Genomic DNA, 17607 nt, shown 5'->3' with positions numbered 1-17607 from the left:
TGGTCGAAAATCATCAATGATGAATGGGGAAATTCATTTCCTGTCATTGACATTCATCATCCATCCATTATTACCATTGTTGAAATCCTGACAAACAAAAAATTGTCGTCGTCGTTGCAAAGCAAAGTCCGAAATATGATATCATCAATAATAAAGTATATAGCAGTGTTTTGTTTTGGTTATCTCATCAATGGCATCAACAAAAATCGAGAAAAATATGAGCAATATTTTGTTCTTTTGCACCATGGTAACGCGCTCGACAGCAACAAGTAGCAAATCAAAAAAAGCAAATCAAAAAAAGCAACATTTTCAATCATCATCCTGTAATATTTATTGGTTACAAAAGACAAATCACCAACAACAACAACAACAACAAAAGTAACAAAAGAATCGACATTTCAAACACCAAAAATTATCAATGTTGCTGTTGATGACCAGAAAAATCTGTTAACCCTCATTCTTAATCACTGAATCTCTGATTCCTTTGTTGTTGTTGTTTTTTTTCATTCACATTCAACTGACAATGATAATAATGAAACAATGAAACAATTGTGGAAAATTACAAATAAAATTGGCATCGGTAATTATCAAATGATGGATATATTTATCATCATAAAAAAATAATGATTATATTTTTGTTTGTTTCCAAAATCAAACCATTTTAGCAATCTGGAATTATCCAGTAAATGTCAAACACCCATCATCACCGTCATCCAAACAAAATCATCATCAATATTTATCATTGTTTATCGGTGAAATAGTCTGTATACAATATGAATGTCAACATTGGTATTATGGTTATCGTTTAACAAATGAACCAAATAAATTGGGAATTTTCCCTAGAAATTATATTCAAATACAAAATAATTATAATTATTATTCGATTTCGGATTCATTGAATGATGATAATTTTGAACAAGAAACTATTCTTATCCTATATGAATGGATTTGTTTACTTAAGAAAATTTTCGAGGTAAACATTCATTTATAATTCATTTTTTGAATTAAAAAAAATAATGATTTTTTTTTGTTTTCCCGGAAACTTTTCCCTCCTATTCAAAAAAAAAAAAAAGCAAGGCGACCAGGAAAAATATCTAACCATACAGAATTCAATATCCATATTGATTGAACATTATCAACTACTTAAATCGGGTAAATTAACAACAAATGAATTGAAAAAATTAAAATTTGAAATTATCGATACAATCGATATTGGTAATAAGTAAGTGAAAAAAATATCGAAAAATCATTATCAGTATTTAAAAAAAAAATCAATCAAAAAAATCTAGACATTTGAATTTAGATTTAATCGTACGAAATGAAAATGGCTCGGTTATTAATCCATTTGAAACAGATATTATTGAATATTTTGAATATCATTGGACGAAAGCACAAAAATTACGTTCAATATTTCGTTGTTCGAATGATTCTACCAATTCAACCCGGTTAATCCCGGAAAAATATTCAAACAATATTGAATCGAATAGACAATCTGATCATCATTATAATTATAATTATAGTTATAATCATAATCATGATGAACAATTCAATATAAATAATTATAATAATTGTTTTAATTTTTGTATAACATTATCAAATTTTATCTGTATGATCAAACAAGATATGATTATTAATATGGCTATTTATGATGCTAATAATCATAAATTTTTAACTGAAAATTATATTGTTAAATGGGAAAAAACTGGTTTCGTTCGAGAAGTAGAAAAAATTAATAATATTCGTGTTGTTTTTACGGTATGTTTAGATCGATTGATTGATTGATTACTAATTGACTAAATTATTTGCTTTTCTTTCTAAATAGGATTTTAGTGCAAATGATTTATTTCAAAATAATAGCATTAGTAAACAATCATTATATTTAGTTTGTCAGGTAATACGTGTTGGTACAATGAATATTATTGATAATGATCGAATGCGAAAAGCTACTTATTCAATGATGAAAAAAACGGATGTTGATGAATTGAAACGACCATGTGGTGTTGCTGGTAAGTGTTTTCTTTTTTTAAATAAACGGGTAATTTGATTGAAATGTCTTTCATTTTATTAACCCCTTCTCCCTCTCCAATTCAATTCAATTCAAAAAAACAACAATAGTTTACAGTTTAAACGATATAATACAAAATCATCTGAATCAACGTGAAAAAAAAGAAATATTCATACCATTAGTAATGTGTACAGAACGTGATTCATTAGATTCATTATTAAGAAAAATAATTCGTGATCCAAAAGATTCAAAAGATCAATGCAAAACACAAGGTTTTATCATTTCAATATTATTATTTACAAGTTATAAAATGCAATTATTAGATAAATATCGTATGTATTATGCACAATATCCAATTTATATTGCAAGAAAAATTGGTTTTCGTGATATTATCCTGCCTGAAGATATACGTAATGATTTATATCTAACATTAATATCAGGTGAATTTCATAAAGGAAATAAAAAATCAGAAAGAAATATTGAAGTAACCGTGAAAATTTTGGATGAAACCGGTGCGATTATTGGCGATTGTTTAGCTGTTGATTCACATAATGCAATGGATTCATTATATCGTAGTGTTGTTTATTATCATGAAGATAAACCAAAATGGATGGAAACAATTAAAATTGTTTTGCCGATTGAAAAATTTCCTGGTTCACATTTAAAATTTACATTCAAACATCGTTCATCGAATGAAAACAAAGATAAAAATGAAAAACCATTTGCAATTGCATACATACGATTAATGAATCCGGATGAAACTACATTAAAAAATCAATTATATAATCTTTTTCTATATAAAATTGATTCAAAAAAATTTAATGAAATGGATAAAGGTTATCTAGCGTATCCATCTTGTAAAGATGATCCAAATCAACATCAGCGAACAAATTCAATTGAAAAACAACAACAAACAAATCAAAAACAATCATCAAAAACATCGGTTCAAATGATTCAATATGTTCAAAGTCAACGTGATATATTTACAATATCAATAGTTATTTGTTCAACAAAACTTACACAAAATATACAAATTTTAAGCCTGTTAGGTTGGAGAGATAATAAAATTCCATTGAATGAAATATTGAATAATGTACAAAAATTAGATGGTAATGAAATAATGAAATTTTTATATGATGTATTGAATGGTTTGTTTGAAATATGGATGGACCCCAGTACTGATTCGCAATATGATCGTCAAATATTTGATGCATTAATCTATATTATTAAACATCTGCTACAGGATAAATATATACATTTTCAAGAAATATTAAATGAATATATTGATAAACATTTTAGTGCAACATTAATACATATGAAATTGATTGATTGTTTTAAATATTATATTGAAAATCCTGATTCAATTATTAGTTATCATACGATTACATGTATGGAATTTATATTTAAATTTATAATACGTTCAAGAAATTTATATGTTCTGTTGAATGGTGATATCAATCATGATGAATTTGAACAAGCGCTTGAAGATTTATTTGAAATATTCACCAGGTTAATGGACATTAATGATAACAAAGACAACAACAACAACAGTGAAAATATAATCAAAGTTAAACTTGGAATATTGAAATATTTTCCAAAAATTATTGAAAATGTTTTGACAATTTTTGATGAAAGAAAATTAGCCAATAAAATAATCAAATTGATAAAAAACATTCCGTTTACTGAATTAAGTGTACAAAAACTTTCTTGTATACATGAAATTATTGAAAGTAAACTGTTCAGTGATTATCCGGAATGTCGTCGTAAACTGATTCCAACTATAAATATTCATCTACAAACTGCATTAATCATTGTAATTGATGAAAATTTTTATAATAATGAAAAATTAGAAAAATGTTTATCAATTATAAGTGATGCATTGAAAATTTTAATCAAACAAAAATATTTACAACGTATGATGATAAATATTAAATATGATATAAATGATTTTGTACAAATATTATTACAACCATTAATTAATATATTTTTATCATTACAATTACGAAGAAAAAAACAAAATGATAATAATACATTTTGTTATAAAATGTGGTCAATTATATTGGCTATTTTGAATCAAATGAATGATTATCATTATAATGAATTTTTTAACCGTCTGAAATTGGATCAAGAATTTGAATATTTTTTAAAATCATTATTAAAAATTTTTAATCATGCAACCGAACTGATTTATCCAAGCGATTGGACTTTTATGAATATTACACAAAATGTGTAAGTTTTTTTTTCTTAATGAATTTTTGGCTTAAAATTAACGATTTACTCACTTTCATTAATCCTTTGCTCTCTCCTTTCCCTCATAGTGTCATAGTAAAAACAATGACCCGTATTATAAATTTTACCAAAGAAAAAATTTCATTCAATGATTTTTCCATTGAAACATGGAATCAATTATTTTGTATATCGATAAAATTCATAACACAACCATCATTAATGTTGGAACAATTTCGTTTTTATAAACGTAAACGTTTAGAAAAAAATTTTACCAAAGATTTACGTTTAGAAATGATTATTTTGATACGTTCATTATGGTTTTATTTGGGTAATCATAAAATTGAACTTATACCATCATTAATTGGTCCATTATTACAAGTAGCACTGATACCAATGCTAGCTATAAGAAAAGATACGATTGTTATATTTTTTGATATGTTTTTATGTATGGAAAAAATGACAATATTTCGTGATGAAATGCTAACGCAATTAGATTTATTAATACCCGATGGTAAAGGTGATTCGGAATTTCAACAATTATTATCAACAATGTTTATTGAATCAAGTGAAAATCATGAAGAATTTATTCGAGAAAATTTTGTAAAATTTGTAGCAGAAATTAGTGAACAAATTGAAAAATTATTAATATATCGCAGTGTTGTCAGTAATATTGATAATTATGAATCATTAATGAGTACTATAATTGATTTATTAGATTTTTATGAACGTATTGATCGTAGAGAATTATATATACGTTATTTATATAAATTATATGATCTGCATGTTAAATATGAAAATTATAATGAAGCTGCATATACGTTAACACGTCATAGTATTTTATTGGAATGGTCAGATAAACAACTGGAACAATTATTACGTAATGAACGTTTTAATAATATTTATAATTCACATCGTGAATTAAAAGAAAAATTATATTTTGAAATTATTGAAAATTTTAATAAAGGACAATTATGGGAAGCAGGTATTGTTTATTGTAAAGAACTAATACAACAATATGAAAATGAAATTTTTGATTATGTAAAATTGTCTGGATTGTTTGAAAAAATGTCATCATTCTATAAACTAATCATATCTAGTGTACGAATTGAACCAGAATATTTTCATGTAACATATTTTGGACAAGGATTTCCCGGGTTTTTCCGTAATAAATCATTTATATATCGTGGTAAAAGTTATGAAAGATTATTTGAATTTACAAAACGTCTGCAGAATCAATTTCCACAAGCACGTTTATTGGATAAATTGGATGTAGAAGAATCAGAATTGATGAATCGTAATGAACAAAATCTATCAATTTATCGTGTTGATCCAAAAGTAAATAATGAAGTGAAGAATAAATTCCTACGAACATTAGTAGATGAAAGAATCATAAAATATTATCAATATAATGAAATAAATCATTTTATATTTTCAAGAAAATTAATCAAAGATGATAGTAACGACAATAGCAATAACAATAGACCATCATCATCATCGAATGAATTCGCTTGTATGTGGATCGAACGTAGTGAATATCGTACAGCATTTCCATTACCCGGAATATTATATCGTTCGGAAATAATTGATAAACATAGTTATCAATTAAATCCATTGAAAAATGCAATAGATACAATGGAAAAAATGAATACAAAAACTCGGATGATCATATATAGATATTTATTGGATGATGATAATCAACATCCATTACATAATTTATTGATGCATATTAAAGGTATTGTTAGTTCGGATGTACAAGGTGGTGTATCCAAATATGAGGAGGCATTTTTCAATGATAAAGATAATGACGATAAAGATAATCAATCAAATGAATATGATAAAGAAGATCTTGAACAGCTACGAAAATTGATTGTCGATCAAATACCATTATTGGATTTAGCAATAAAAATTGCTGATCAAAAACAACGACAACATCCGATCAATCAAAGTATGGATGGTCTTTATCAATATATTGTTGAATCTTTCGAAAAAATGCGTATCGATGTACGTTGTAAATATTCAGATATTTATCATAGTGATCTTCCTAGTGATATGCAAAAAATTATTGAAAATCATTATAAAATGCAACGTTTAGCTTGTTCAATGTCACAAGATCAATCGCAAATAATTGCAACACCAAATGAACATCGAAATTCAATCGATGGAACAATGTATGTTGTTGTCTTTTAGGTAATTTTTCGTTGTAAAATTATAATTCTTTTAATCCTTTCAGGACATTAACCAAACGATCATTATTCAGTCGATCGAATACAAATGCAGCAAATCTTACATTACGTTTTCGACGTAAAGATTCCAGACGTCTGAATCCAGATTCATCAAATTCAATTTGTTATTCATCCAATGCAAATATTTCACAAACACAATGGTATACTGATCATAAAAAATCTACAGGAAATTTAAGCTTTATTTCTGATAATAACAATAATAATAATAATACGGAACAATCATCACCAACCATAAATGAAAATTCAAAGAATCAAGCAAAAATATCAAGTCGACCATCAAGTGGAAATTATAGTTCACGTACATCAATACAAAGTCAATTAAGTGTTTATTATCCAATGTCACAATCATCAATATCATTGGAAGAAGATCAAGATGAATTACCGCCAGAATTACCGGATAAAAAAAATGTACAGCCAGTACCCGAATTGCCAGTAAAAATGCGTTCAAATTCAAAAGTTTAACCCACAAAAAAAATTAATTTGATTTAATTATAAACATCCAAATGATTAATATTGATTATGTTTGTAAAATTTTCCTGTTGATCTATGGTTTTATCCGGATCCATTGTTTGATAATCAACTAAATCGTTTAGGATTTTTTTCAAATTATTTCTAACATAATGTCTTAAATCTATCAAATAGAAAACCAAAAAAATCATTAATAATTTTGTTAACAAATTTATCAATTTGACACAAACCTTTCAAAACAAAACCAATATCCATAATGGTTTTTTTATCATTTTTCCATATTTTATGAAAATAAAGAAATGTACCAAAATAAAATTGATTGAAAATATTCAATACTGAATCGGATTCATTTATAAAATGATTAAGTGAACCATCACGTAACATTTGTAAAATAATTTGTGTAATATTCATACTAGTAATTGCAAATGGATAATGTTGAATTTGATCCAGTGAAAGATTATAAATTTCTTTGCTCAACTGGCAAACTTTTGGTGTAATAACAAAGAATGTTAATTGAAATAGACCAAGAATACCAACACCACGAAAATCCGTTGATGGATCCGAACCTTGAAAACCAATTTCTTCCCAATGTTGACCAAAACGTTTAAGTGCCGAAATAACATTACCCGTTAATTTTGCAAAAATCGTATACAAACATCTAATATGAAATTTATTACGATTATCAAACGATTGACCTGCAATACGAATAATTCTATTGCCTTCAGCTACATGATGTGGTTTTAATTCATAATTTTTCCAGAAAATTATGTATCGTAAAATTTTCATTAGAAAATTACATTTCTTTCCAAAATAAATGATTGTTTGATTTTGCTGTGAGTGAAAAACAAAAGATTAATTCTGAAAAATTAATTACGGAAAACAATCGATAAAATCATTACAGGTTCCAAATCGATGCTATAAAAATATGAAATTAATTGCTGATAATTTATAAAATCAATTGAATCCTGTTCAATTGATTGATGTACATCATTGTTATTTGGAACATTGCTAATATCGATGATCGGAAGGCATACAATATCATCCCATTCTTCGGACATGATTCTTCTTCATTTGATAATAAATCATTCCAGGATAAGTCAAATGAAAGAAAAGAAAAGAATTCCAAGATACAATTCTCGAATCATTTTGAAAAACAACAATTTGTTGTCATGGAAATTTAAAAATTTTCTTCATAAAATTTACCATTTAAACCACAGTAGCCTAACAAGGTGGATATAGGAATTTTTGGCTCGCGCTATTTTTCATTCTAACAATTTATTTTGAAATGATCGTTGTTAAATTTTATCATCTTTATAATTAAATTAAAGTATTTAATGATTTTTTTATAAAAAAAATGGCAACATCTGAAGATTTTTTTGGTGGAAATTCTTTCATTTCAAGTCCAAGTGTTAATGATGATGGTAAACGTAAAGTTAGCCTTTCACGGCGTGCATTGAATAGTCGAAAAAGTTTACGTACATTTGAAACTGATCCGAATCAAGAACAACCAATCGAACATATTGATCAACAAGAATTTGGTGTTCATTTGAATTCATTACATGAAATCAATTCAAAAACATTCAATCCAAATAATGCTTTTTCATATGATTTCATAAGCATAATAGATGCATTTCTTTTGAGACGTGAAAATATTGATTTCAAAATGATAGCAATGTCTATTGATGCTGGTACAAAACTTTATGAAAGTAAAGTAAGTGTTGTTTTTTCGAACACACAAAAAATATCATCCAGTTTATCGATGGCAACATCTGAACAAAATGCTGCAAATTTTGATGATGGACTTTTTGATAATGATTTAGGTGAAAATAATGCCCGAACAAGACGTAAAAAGCAACGAAAAAACATTAAAACAATCGCTGCTAATATTGAAACGTTGAATGGAAAACCCGATACTAATATTGAAATCGATCCATTGTTTCATCATTTGTCGGCTGCATTTGATGTTGGCAATGTAAACTCTTTGTTGATGACAAATTTATCAGTGAATCCACACGGTGCTTTATTATTAGATTCAAAAGCAAGTTTAGATTTTGATTCATTACCAAATATCGAATGCCGTTCAATGAAATTTCCATTCATAAAATCAGAATATGCATTTGAACATCCTTACATTTGTCGACCTTGTATGAATTTTGAATTTCTTCATCGTGACATTGATATCGAACCTGAAGAATTGACTAGCCAACGTCAAATAGATACAGATACTAATTTAAATTTTGATTTCGACATAAATGCAAATGTCGATGATATTCAAGAGCCAGAAGAATTGAATTTCGATGATTATGTTAATTCATCAATTATTAACAACGATGTAACAGTTAACAATAATGATTCTGATACTGAAAACATTTTGAAATTTTTACCACAAGCAAATGAAATGGATAATCAATTGTTTAATAGAGAATTTTTACAAAAAAAATTTCAAAATATTTTTCGATATCGTACATTAAGTCGTAAGGAAAGATCTGCACCACGTCCTAAACGACAAAAAGTAGCTCCTGTTGCATTTGACTATTTGAATATCGTTCATAATGATAGGGATAAAAAATTTAAAATATCAAGTTCATCACATTTTCAAGATCAAACAGTATCCAAATGGATTAGTTCATCAAAAGAAAAAAGATTGGATGAAATTCAAAGAAATTTTCATTCGAATAATAAATTTTGTTCATTTTTAACAATGAATTTTGATTTTTATGCATCACTTGAAAATAATAATAAAAATAAAAGAAAAATCAATATGGATGATTATGATGATGATGGAATATCGAATGATGGTGGATTTGATGAACATGCTGATGAAACAATACGACATCAAACAAATTTTGATTTTAATGATGATGATTTTATTGATGAAAGACCGGCATTTAATTTGGATTTAGATACTGAACCAATTAATAATTTAGATACAGAACAACCACATCATGTTGATGCATTGGATATTGATTATGCAAAAGTAGCTAAAAAAGTTGATATAAAACGTGTTAAATCAAGTATGTGGTCACTTATTAAACAGGCAACTGTAAACGATTCAACGATGGATGATATTCAAAGTATTCAAACACCATCCGATAATAATGGTGGTAGTCAAAGTAATTTTTCTTTCTTTAAATTACGTCAAAATTTACCATTTACATTACGGCAAAATTTGAATGAAAATTTAAGTACACCAATTTCATTCGTAGCTTTATTACATTTATGTAATGAAAAGGTATTTTTCCATTATTTGAATTGAATGAAAATTAATCATTTTCTTTTCTTTCTTTTTCCATAAATCAATTCAGAATCTTAAATTGACGCGAGAAGAGCTTTCGGATTTTCTAATTGATGCACCGACTGTTTAATGATTAACAAAATAAAACAAAAAGAAAAAATTGAAATATTAAAATTTACATTTTTGCATCAAATAATCTGTTTTTGTTTTATTTAAATAATTTGAAAAATGATGATGGTGAATTTGAATTTTTAAAATTTCAAACAATAGATGGCAATCCATATCCAAATTTTTTATTTATTTATTTATTTGTTTGGATTATAGAACCCGTGCTGCCATCTTTTCAAATGTGGACCTAAATTAAGCTAATCGTCGTCCTATATTTGAATCCTGAACAATTATTTCGGTGTCGAATGACTTTGATCTTTAAAAAAAAAATTTTTAATCTTTATCACAATCACAATAATATAATTGTAAACCAAAAAAATGAAATTAAATAAAAAAAATTTAAACTATCAATCGAATCAGGTAAATAAAAAAGAAAAGAAGAAATAAGGTAGTTTCATTCATGAAAATTATTAGCCCACCTTTTCCCCCACCCACCAACAACAAAAAAAGAAACAATCGTCTTCAATTAAGAGGGGGGAGAAGAAGGAGGAGGAGTCTTATTTAACAACAACAACATTAACACAAATACAATCATGTTTCATGTTTTATGTTTTCAATTGATTTTTGATTCCAATTTTATTGATTTATATAGGCTACTAGATGATGATGATGGGCGTGGTCTATGTACAACTTTTAAATGACGATGCATATTACCCGATTGTGAAAATGAACGAAAACAGGCCGGACATTGATATGGTTTTTCACCTGTATGCGTACGACGATGTTTAGTATAGGTAGAAAAATCACCAAAACGTTGTTCACAAATTGTACAATGATATGGTTTTTCACCCGTATGTATACGTATATGTGTTCGTAAACTGGAACGTTGTACAAAATTTTTCTGACATATATTACATTGATAACGGCCACTTTGTTTACTTTCATGACGACGTATATGTGCACGATAACGTGAATTTGATTCATATATTTTATTACAATTTGGACATATTAATCGTTGTTGTTGTCGATGATTATGATGATGATGATTTGTTTTAAATTCATCCACAGATATCATCATTTGTAAATGCGGTGATGATTCATGGATCATCAAACTATCATCGCTATTATCGATAGTCGTTTCGGAATCTGTTTGAAAAATGAGGGAAAAAAATCATTGAAAAATCAGAAATCAAAAGTCAAAAATCAAAAATCAAAAATCGGAAAAATGTTTATAAAATTTACCACTATTAATCGATGATGAAATCAATGATGTTTGATATGAAAGATCTAATGGTTCAATTAAATTCATTAAACATTGTTCAGAAAATCCACTATCCAATGAATCAGTTTCCGATGTTGTTGGTGATGATGGTGGTGATTGACGATATTCTGTATGACGATATTCTGTATGACGATGATAATCATTTTCATCATCATTTGATTTGGACGATGATGATGTAACCGAACGTATAATTCTTTTCTTTAATGGTAATTGATCCATTGTTGTTTCGGTTGTAATATAATATTGTTGTTGTTGTTGATGGTCCATCGATGATTGATTGATTGATTGATTGAAAATCGAGAATTTGAAACTTCGATCGGTGTTGGTATGTGTGTGTGGCGAATGATCGATGAACAGTATATGATTGATTTCATTTTTTAGCAATGACCATTGGTCATTTATATATTCTTTTAAAGGAATTTTTTATCTCATTTACCCTTTTTCTCTTTTTCTTTTTTCTCTTCCTTATTGAATACAGTGTGTGTGTGTGTGTGTATGTTTGGCTATGGTTATTACTTTGTTTTTGTTTTTTACTACTGCTACTTATTGGTTAAATTATTTGGGGGGTTATCATCAGTGTCCATTATTATTATTATCATCATTTTTAATTTACCCTTCAGCACTTTCTCAAGAAACCCAAAAAAGAAAGAAATTCATTCTATTTTGTACCCAAAACAACTAATATCGGCATTATTATTATCGTTGTTGTTGTCGTCATATATACGTTTTAGACATAGAGACTTGTCTCTCTCTCTCTCTCACTCAATGTGGTCAAATCTTCAATGTTTGTGTATGGAACAAAAGATGCTCAATAATTATCATCAAACATGAAGATAATTTGGTATGATGGTGGAGCATAGTGTGTGATTGGCGGGATTGAAAAAAGGGCCAAGTTTTTCAACAACAACAAAAAGACCAGACAGAAATTGATGACACATTGATTGACTAGGTGTTTGTTTGTTTGTTTGCTTGTGAGTGTCTAGGTGTCCCAATCACCTGAAGGTATCGAATTGAACCAGAATTCAGACAAATCATCTGATGACTAATAACTGAAATAAAATTGTCCAGCCATGAGGAAAAAAAACATGATAAAAAAGCCGAAACTTTCTCACGATCAATAAATTCTTTTGATAAAACAGAAATCAAAAATCAATATCTTTGGCTATCAAGGTGTGAATAACAACAACACCTTTCTTTTTTTTCTATCTGATCTGATAAGATTAGATCCATTGTTTGCCTTGTTTCAAGATAAAAGAATCCCAGTTTACCTAGAAAAAATCTAGGCCTATCCTAAATAACCAAAATATCGAAGCAATGCTAAAGAATCAAGGAAAAAAAGTTAGTTTTTCAAACATTGTAAATTTTCTTTTAAAAATTTTGTATACAAATTTGACATTGAACTTTGTTCATATTTGAATTTTTTTGTCAGCTAAAAATAATTTTTTTCTTCTTTTTTTTTTTGTTGTTGAAACAGGAAAAAGATTATTATTATTGTTGTTTATCAATTCAAATATTGATCATTTTTGTTGATTGAAACAACAACAACAATAATAATAATAATAATTTCAATCAACAAACAAACAATCTTTTTTCGAATGACCATACGTGATATGATATATTCAATTTTTTTTCGGGGTAAAATTCCAATCGATTTTTTTTAAACTCAAAATATTGATATATCAATTGATTCATCACCATTGATTTTGATGATGATGATGATGACCAATCAATATGATCATCATGATATTTATTTATTGAAATATCTTCTTCATTTTTTTTCAAATAACAATACATACACATTGTACATATTTGTAGCTGGCTTTAAGTATGTTAAATATGATAATTCAAATTTTATCTACGAAAAACAACAACAACAACAATATCAGTAGGGAGAGAAAGAGAGAGAGAGAGAGAGAGAGAGAGAGAGAGAGAGAGAGAGAGAGAGAGAGAGAGAGAGAGAGAGAGAGAGAGAGAGAGAGAGAGAGAGAGAATAACAACATAATCAACTATATTTAGCTGAAGCATGAGTAATTGGATAAACAAATAACAATGTAATAATGATAATAACAATAAAAAAGCCACTTTATCAATACTTTATAGCTATCGATTGATCGGATAATATATCGATATCGATATACCCTATAAATAATAAAAATATCATATTGATACTGTATCAATTGTCAAATCATTGCTGTTTTTTGAATCATTGTTGATAATCAAATCATCATTATTAGTCATGCCATTAGTGTGAATCATCATCATAGAATATTGATCATATATGATTGTAATACATTTGTAATCGATATCAATAATCAATTGTAATTTGAAACTTTCGAATCAATCAGAGATCAGTTCAAATCAAATCAAATCTATCAATCAGATCAATCAATCAATCAATCAATCAAATGGATACATTTTCATATACGATGCACCTGCATCTTAAAAACATTTTCGATCAAAAATAATAATGTAATAATTGTAAACAACAACAACACTGTTCAACAGAATGAAAACAATGAACCAAAAAAAAAAAAAAAAAAAAAAAGAAAAGAATTGAGCAATGAAAATGACAAATCAAAAACAAAAACAAGAAAAATTTGATTGAATTGGATCATGAAAATGAAAAAAAATTATTATATCAAGAATAAGTGTCGTTAGGTACCTTTTTTTACTTTCGTTATCATCGAGATTTTTCATCTTGTTTGATTGTCGTTTGAATTCTGTAATATTATTTCAATTGAAATAACAATGAACATTGAATTAAATTGTCCAAATGTTTTAATGAAACCTTACAACAACAAAAACAAGAAGAATTTGCTTTTGTATGTTACCTTTCTCTCTCTCCACATTCGATGAATTGGTCTGACATTGGTTGTTGATGTTTTGTTGTTATTATGATGAATAAACTTTAACATTTTCAATAGTAATATGACTATAGTAGAATTTATATGAAAAAAAAGAATCATAAAATGAAAATGAAAATCAAGCTCTATTGACAGCAACAACAACGGAAAAAGGTAGTATAAAAATGAATAACCTAAGTAAATGAAAATGAAATGAAAATTCAGTATACATTTTCAACAATTATTGAGCATCCAAAAAAAAGCATTTGGTTTGAATTGTAAATTGTGATAGGATAATCGAATGGATCATGAATTACAAAATTGTTATCAATTTTTTGATGATAATAATAATAATCATTATTATAATTATAATGATAAAATTTTTACAAAATTAAAAGAATCAAACGATGATATGGCCAATATGGAATATCCTCATCCTCACCATTATCATTATCATTATCCTCATCATCATAATCATCAATTGCATTCCTACCACCACCATCATCAGCAACAACAACAACAACAATCATCATATGAACTAACCAAAGAATCATCAATACCATATCAAATTATGATGATCAATGAGGACAATAACCTCGATCAAAACAACCATAACAACCATTATGATCATAATGATCATAACCATCAAAACAATCAAGAATGGACAAATTCAATGTATGATTGGCATGAAAATTGTCATTATAATCATCATCCCCATAATCATCATCAACAACAACAACATGAGGAATCAATATTATCTGATCAACAACATGAACATTTTGGTAGTAATAATAATTCATCAAATATGTCGACAACAACAATGACGTCGCCAACAATGACGACAGCCATCAACAGGTAAGAAATATCCATAGCCATCATCATCTTTATTTTTCATTTAAGTTTTCACACAAGTTTTTTTAAACAACCAACAAAATGAATACATATGTTTTGTATTCACTTGGTTGTTAAGGAACATTCATTGAATTTGAATTTGAATGTTTGATTGAATTGTCTATAAGAATAATGGCACCAAAAGTTGTTTGAACTTTCTATGAATCCATTATTATTATTATTATTCTTCCAATATTCAATCAATCAATTAGCCAAAAAAAAAAAAAAAAAAAAAAAACCAACCAACCAAACATAGACATGGCCATTTTGTCACACACAAACACTGTCGCTTACTGATTATTATAATGATGATTGGTCAATATAAACGGTGTGTTAAAGCGGCTATTCTCTTTGTTTGTTAAACATTGTTTCGCATTGGGTGGCTTTTTGTTTATAGCTCTTATTATGGATCAAAAATTTTTTTTCCAATTCTGATTACTGTACTGAACTATCCGTCCGTCACACACACATGTTAATAGGCTTTATTACTTATTTTGTTAGTCGTTGAACAAATTTCTCAGACAATAAAAAACAAAGAAAAAAACACAGACATTTAAATTTTGAAAAGAATTTCTATCCAAAAATTAATTGTTTGTTTGATTTGGTTTGATTTGATTTGATTTGATGTAGTAGATCTTTTGACCAGACTGATTATCCTGCTTGTTGTTCGACATTTGATGAATCAGAATCAACTTATAATCATCACCAGAATCATAGATCACTAGATGATAATGATTATCATTATTATTATAATAATCATCATCATCAATTTATGGATACAAATCAACAACAACAACAACAACAAAATAATGAAATATTGACAAATTTTTCATATAATGATTATCATCATTTGAATTATTTGAATGATGAACAACAACAACAACAACAAGATAATCATCAGGAATTTAACACTTTCAATCCAATAACATCATCATCGAATAATATTCATCATGATAATGATAATAGATGTTTCATTCCGATATCAATCCCATATGATAATCATCATCATCATTATCATCATGAGGAAGATTTATCCACCAATAATCATAATGGTATAATGACAAATTATGAAATGATACCGAATACATCATCATCATCGTCCGCATCATCAACGGATGAAAACATTGAGCAACCAACAACAATTATGCATCGATGTTCATCTAAATATAAATTAATGACAAAATTAAGTGAACATATTACAATTGAAAAACATGATTATACTACCGATATATATCATAGAATTAAACATAATGCAATTTGTAAAAAAACAAAAACATTATTTAGTAGTAGTAGTGAAATGACAAAACATTTTCAAATCAATGCACATCATGATATTGATCAATCGAATCGTCATATTCATAATCATCCATATCATGAATATCATTATAATCAAAATAAACGTTCGTCGAATATCGTCGTCAATAATAATGAATACAATAACAATACGGTGAGCAGCAATAAAACAAACAGGACAACGACTACGACGACAACGAATAACATTTGTTATCAATTAGTAAATAAATATAATTTATGTTTTATATGTGGGAAAAATTATGCACGACCATCAACATTGAAAACTCATCTACGAACACATTCGGGTGAAAAACCATTTAGGTATGATTAGAGAAAAGCAACAACAACAAAAAATTTATCAATTACCGTTTTTTTCTTTCTTTCTTCTTTCTGCTTTTGATTGTTTATTATTTTTGAATTTGAATTTGAATTCAAAATCAGATGCCAGGTATGCAATAAAGCATTTTCACAGGCGGCCAATTTAACTGCACATAATCGTATACATACAAAAGAAAAACCATTTCCATGTCCAATTTGTCAACGTAAATTTTCACAATCATCATCGGTTACAACACATTTACGAACACATACAAAAGAACGACCATATAATTGTCATTATTGTAGTAAATCATTTTCCGATTCATCAACATTAACTAAACATATGCGAATACATTCGGGTGAAAAACCATATAGGTTTGTACATTATTGAATAATATATATTTGGATTACTTATATTGAATGATATTTTGCTTTGTTTTGTTTTGTTTTGTTTTTTACCATCTTCAAATATATAGATGTCGAATGTGTTTATTAAGTTTTTCACAATCCGGAAATCTAAATCGTCATATGAGAATTCATAACTGAAAACATTCGAAATGAAAAAAGAATGGATTTTTTTAAACAATCGATTAATCGATGATCAACAATCGATTGTTTTGTTTATGTTTTTTTAAAATGTTTTGTTTTTGTTTTTGGAAACAAGAATATTCTCTTTCTTTTTTGTTTTTTTT

General features: G+C 27.2%; 5 protein-coding genes across 6 annotated transcripts; 3 read left to right on the top strand and 2 right to left on the bottom strand.

The window, feature by feature from the left end:
• The first annotated feature begins 167 nt into the window (after positions 1-167).
• Positions 168-7278, top strand: LOC113795116 (dedicator of cytokinesis protein 2-like). The gene is made up of 8 exons (XM_075820485.1): positions 168-580; positions 666-973; positions 1074-1222; positions 1290-1755; positions 1823-2006; positions 2116-4234; positions 4324-6402; positions 6465-7278. Exons 1-8 carry the CDS (start codon positions 541-543, stop codon positions 6937-6939), a joined length of 5820 nt encoding a protein of 1939 aa, XP_075676600.1. The 5' UTR covers positions 168-540; the 3' UTR covers positions 6940-7278.
• On the bottom strand, positions 6935-8118 carry LOC113795119 (ELMO domain-containing protein 3-like). Its single transcript, XM_027345308.2, has 3 exons — positions 7845-8118; positions 7176-7776; positions 6935-7108 (listed from the first exon to the last, which is right to left on the bottom strand). The coding sequence occupies exons 1-3, from the start codon at positions 8001-8003 to the stop codon at positions 6963-6965; spliced, it is 906 nt and encodes a 301-aa protein (XP_027201109.2). The 5' UTR covers positions 8004-8118; the 3' UTR covers positions 6935-6962.
• Positions 8119-8156: 38 nt separating this feature from the next.
• barr (non-SMC condensin I complex subunit H) lies at positions 8157-10387 on the top strand. The gene is made up of 2 exons (XM_027345305.2): positions 8157-10177; positions 10251-10387. The coding sequence occupies exons 1-2, from the start codon at positions 8300-8302 to the stop codon at positions 10308-10310; spliced, it is 1938 nt and encodes a 645-aa protein (XP_027201106.2). The 5' UTR covers positions 8157-8299; the 3' UTR covers positions 10311-10387.
• Positions 10388-10672: 285 nt separating this feature from the next.
• Positions 10673-12826, bottom strand: LOC113795061 (uncharacterized). Its single transcript, XM_075820489.1, has 2 exons — positions 11531-12826; positions 10673-11434 (listed from the first exon to the last, which is right to left on the bottom strand). Exons 1-2 carry the CDS (start codon positions 11835-11837, stop codon positions 10902-10904), a joined length of 840 nt encoding a protein of 279 aa, XP_075676604.1. The 5' UTR covers positions 11838-12826; the 3' UTR covers positions 10673-10901.
• A 1726-nt stretch (positions 12827-14552) lies between these two features.
• LOC113795053 (uncharacterized) lies at positions 14553-17519 on the top strand. 2 transcript variants are annotated; one of them, XM_075820488.1, is made up of 4 exons: positions 14553-15268; positions 15938-16918; positions 17039-17290; positions 17392-17519. In XM_075820488.1, the coding sequence occupies exons 1-4, from the start codon at positions 14715-14717 to the stop codon at positions 17459-17461; spliced, it is 1857 nt and encodes a 618-aa protein (XP_075676603.1). In that variant the 5' UTR covers positions 14553-14714; the 3' UTR covers positions 17462-17519. The 2 variants fall into 2 exon arrangements, with proteins under 2 accessions (XP_075676603.1, XP_075676602.1); XM_075820487.1 differs by having other exon boundaries at positions 14554-15268; positions 15935-16918.
• The last annotated feature ends 88 nt before the right edge of the window (positions 17520-17607 follow it).

Source organism: Dermatophagoides pteronyssinus, unplaced genomic scaffold (genome assembly GCF_027571235.1).
Source record: "Dermatophagoides pteronyssinus isolate colony J.1.1.1.1 unplaced genomic scaffold, Derpt_VIB-CSIC_2022.12 sq0006, whole genome shotgun sequence".
Taxonomy (NCBI): Eukaryota; Metazoa; Arthropoda; class Arachnida; order Sarcoptiformes; family Pyroglyphidae; genus Dermatophagoides; species Dermatophagoides pteronyssinus.
This window is presented reverse-complemented; position numbering and strand designations above follow the sequence as displayed.

What these genes read in the sequence shown, in the direction of transcription:
- LOC113795116 (XM_075820485.1), top strand. Translation starts at nt 541, where the DNA reads ATGAAACAATTGTGGAAAATTACAAATAAAATTGGCATCG. An exon ending in TACAAATAAAATTGGCATCG is followed by an intron (nt 581 to 665) that starts GTAATTATCAAA and finishes AAACCATTTTAG; the next exon opens with CAATCTGGAATTATCCAGTA. An exon ending in TACTTAAGAAAATTTTCGAG is followed by an intron (nt 974 to 1,073) that starts GTAAACATTCAT and finishes AAAAAAAAAAAG; the next exon opens with CAAGGCGACCAGGAAAAATA.
- LOC113795061 (XM_075820489.1), bottom strand. Translation starts at nt 11,837, where the DNA reads ATGGACCATCAACAACAACAACAATATTATATTACAACCGAAACAACA. An exon ending in TTCATCATCGATTAATAGTG is followed by an intron (nt 11,435 to 11,530) that starts GTAAATTTTATA and finishes TTTTTCAAACAG; the next exon opens with ATTCCGAAACGACTATCGAT.
- LOC113795119 (XM_027345308.2), bottom strand. Translation starts at nt 8,003, where the DNA reads ATGTCCGAAGAATGGGATGATATTGTATGCCTTCCGATCATCGATATT. An exon ending in ATAGCATCGATTTGGAACCT is followed by an intron (nt 7,777 to 7,844) that starts GTAATGATTTTA and finishes TTTCACTCACAG; the next exon opens with CAAAATCAAACAATCATTTA. An exon ending in TATTGGTTTTGTTTTGAAAG is followed by an intron (nt 7,109 to 7,175) that starts GTTTGTGTCAAA and finishes TCTATTTGATAG; the next exon opens with ATTTAAGACATTATGTTAGA.
- barr (XM_027345305.2), top strand. Translation starts at nt 8,300, where the DNA reads ATGGCAACATCTGAAGATTTTTTTGGTGGAAATTCTTTCATTTCAAGT. An exon ending in TACATTTATGTAATGAAAAG is followed by an intron (nt 10,178 to 10,250) that starts GTATTTTTCCAT and finishes AAATCAATTCAG; the next exon opens with AATCTTAAATTGACGCGAGA.
- LOC113795053 (XM_075820487.1), top strand. Translation starts at nt 14,715, where the DNA reads ATGGATCATGAATTACAAAATTGTTATCAATTTTTTGATGATAATAAT. An exon ending in ATGACGACAGCCATCAACAG is followed by an intron (nt 15,269 to 15,934) that starts GTAAGAAATATC and finishes GATTTGATGTAG; the next exon opens with TAGATCTTTTGACCAGACTG. An exon ending in TCGGGTGAAAAACCATTTAG is followed by an intron (nt 16,919 to 17,038) that starts GTATGATTAGAG and finishes ATTCAAAATCAG; the next exon opens with ATGCCAGGTATGCAATAAAG.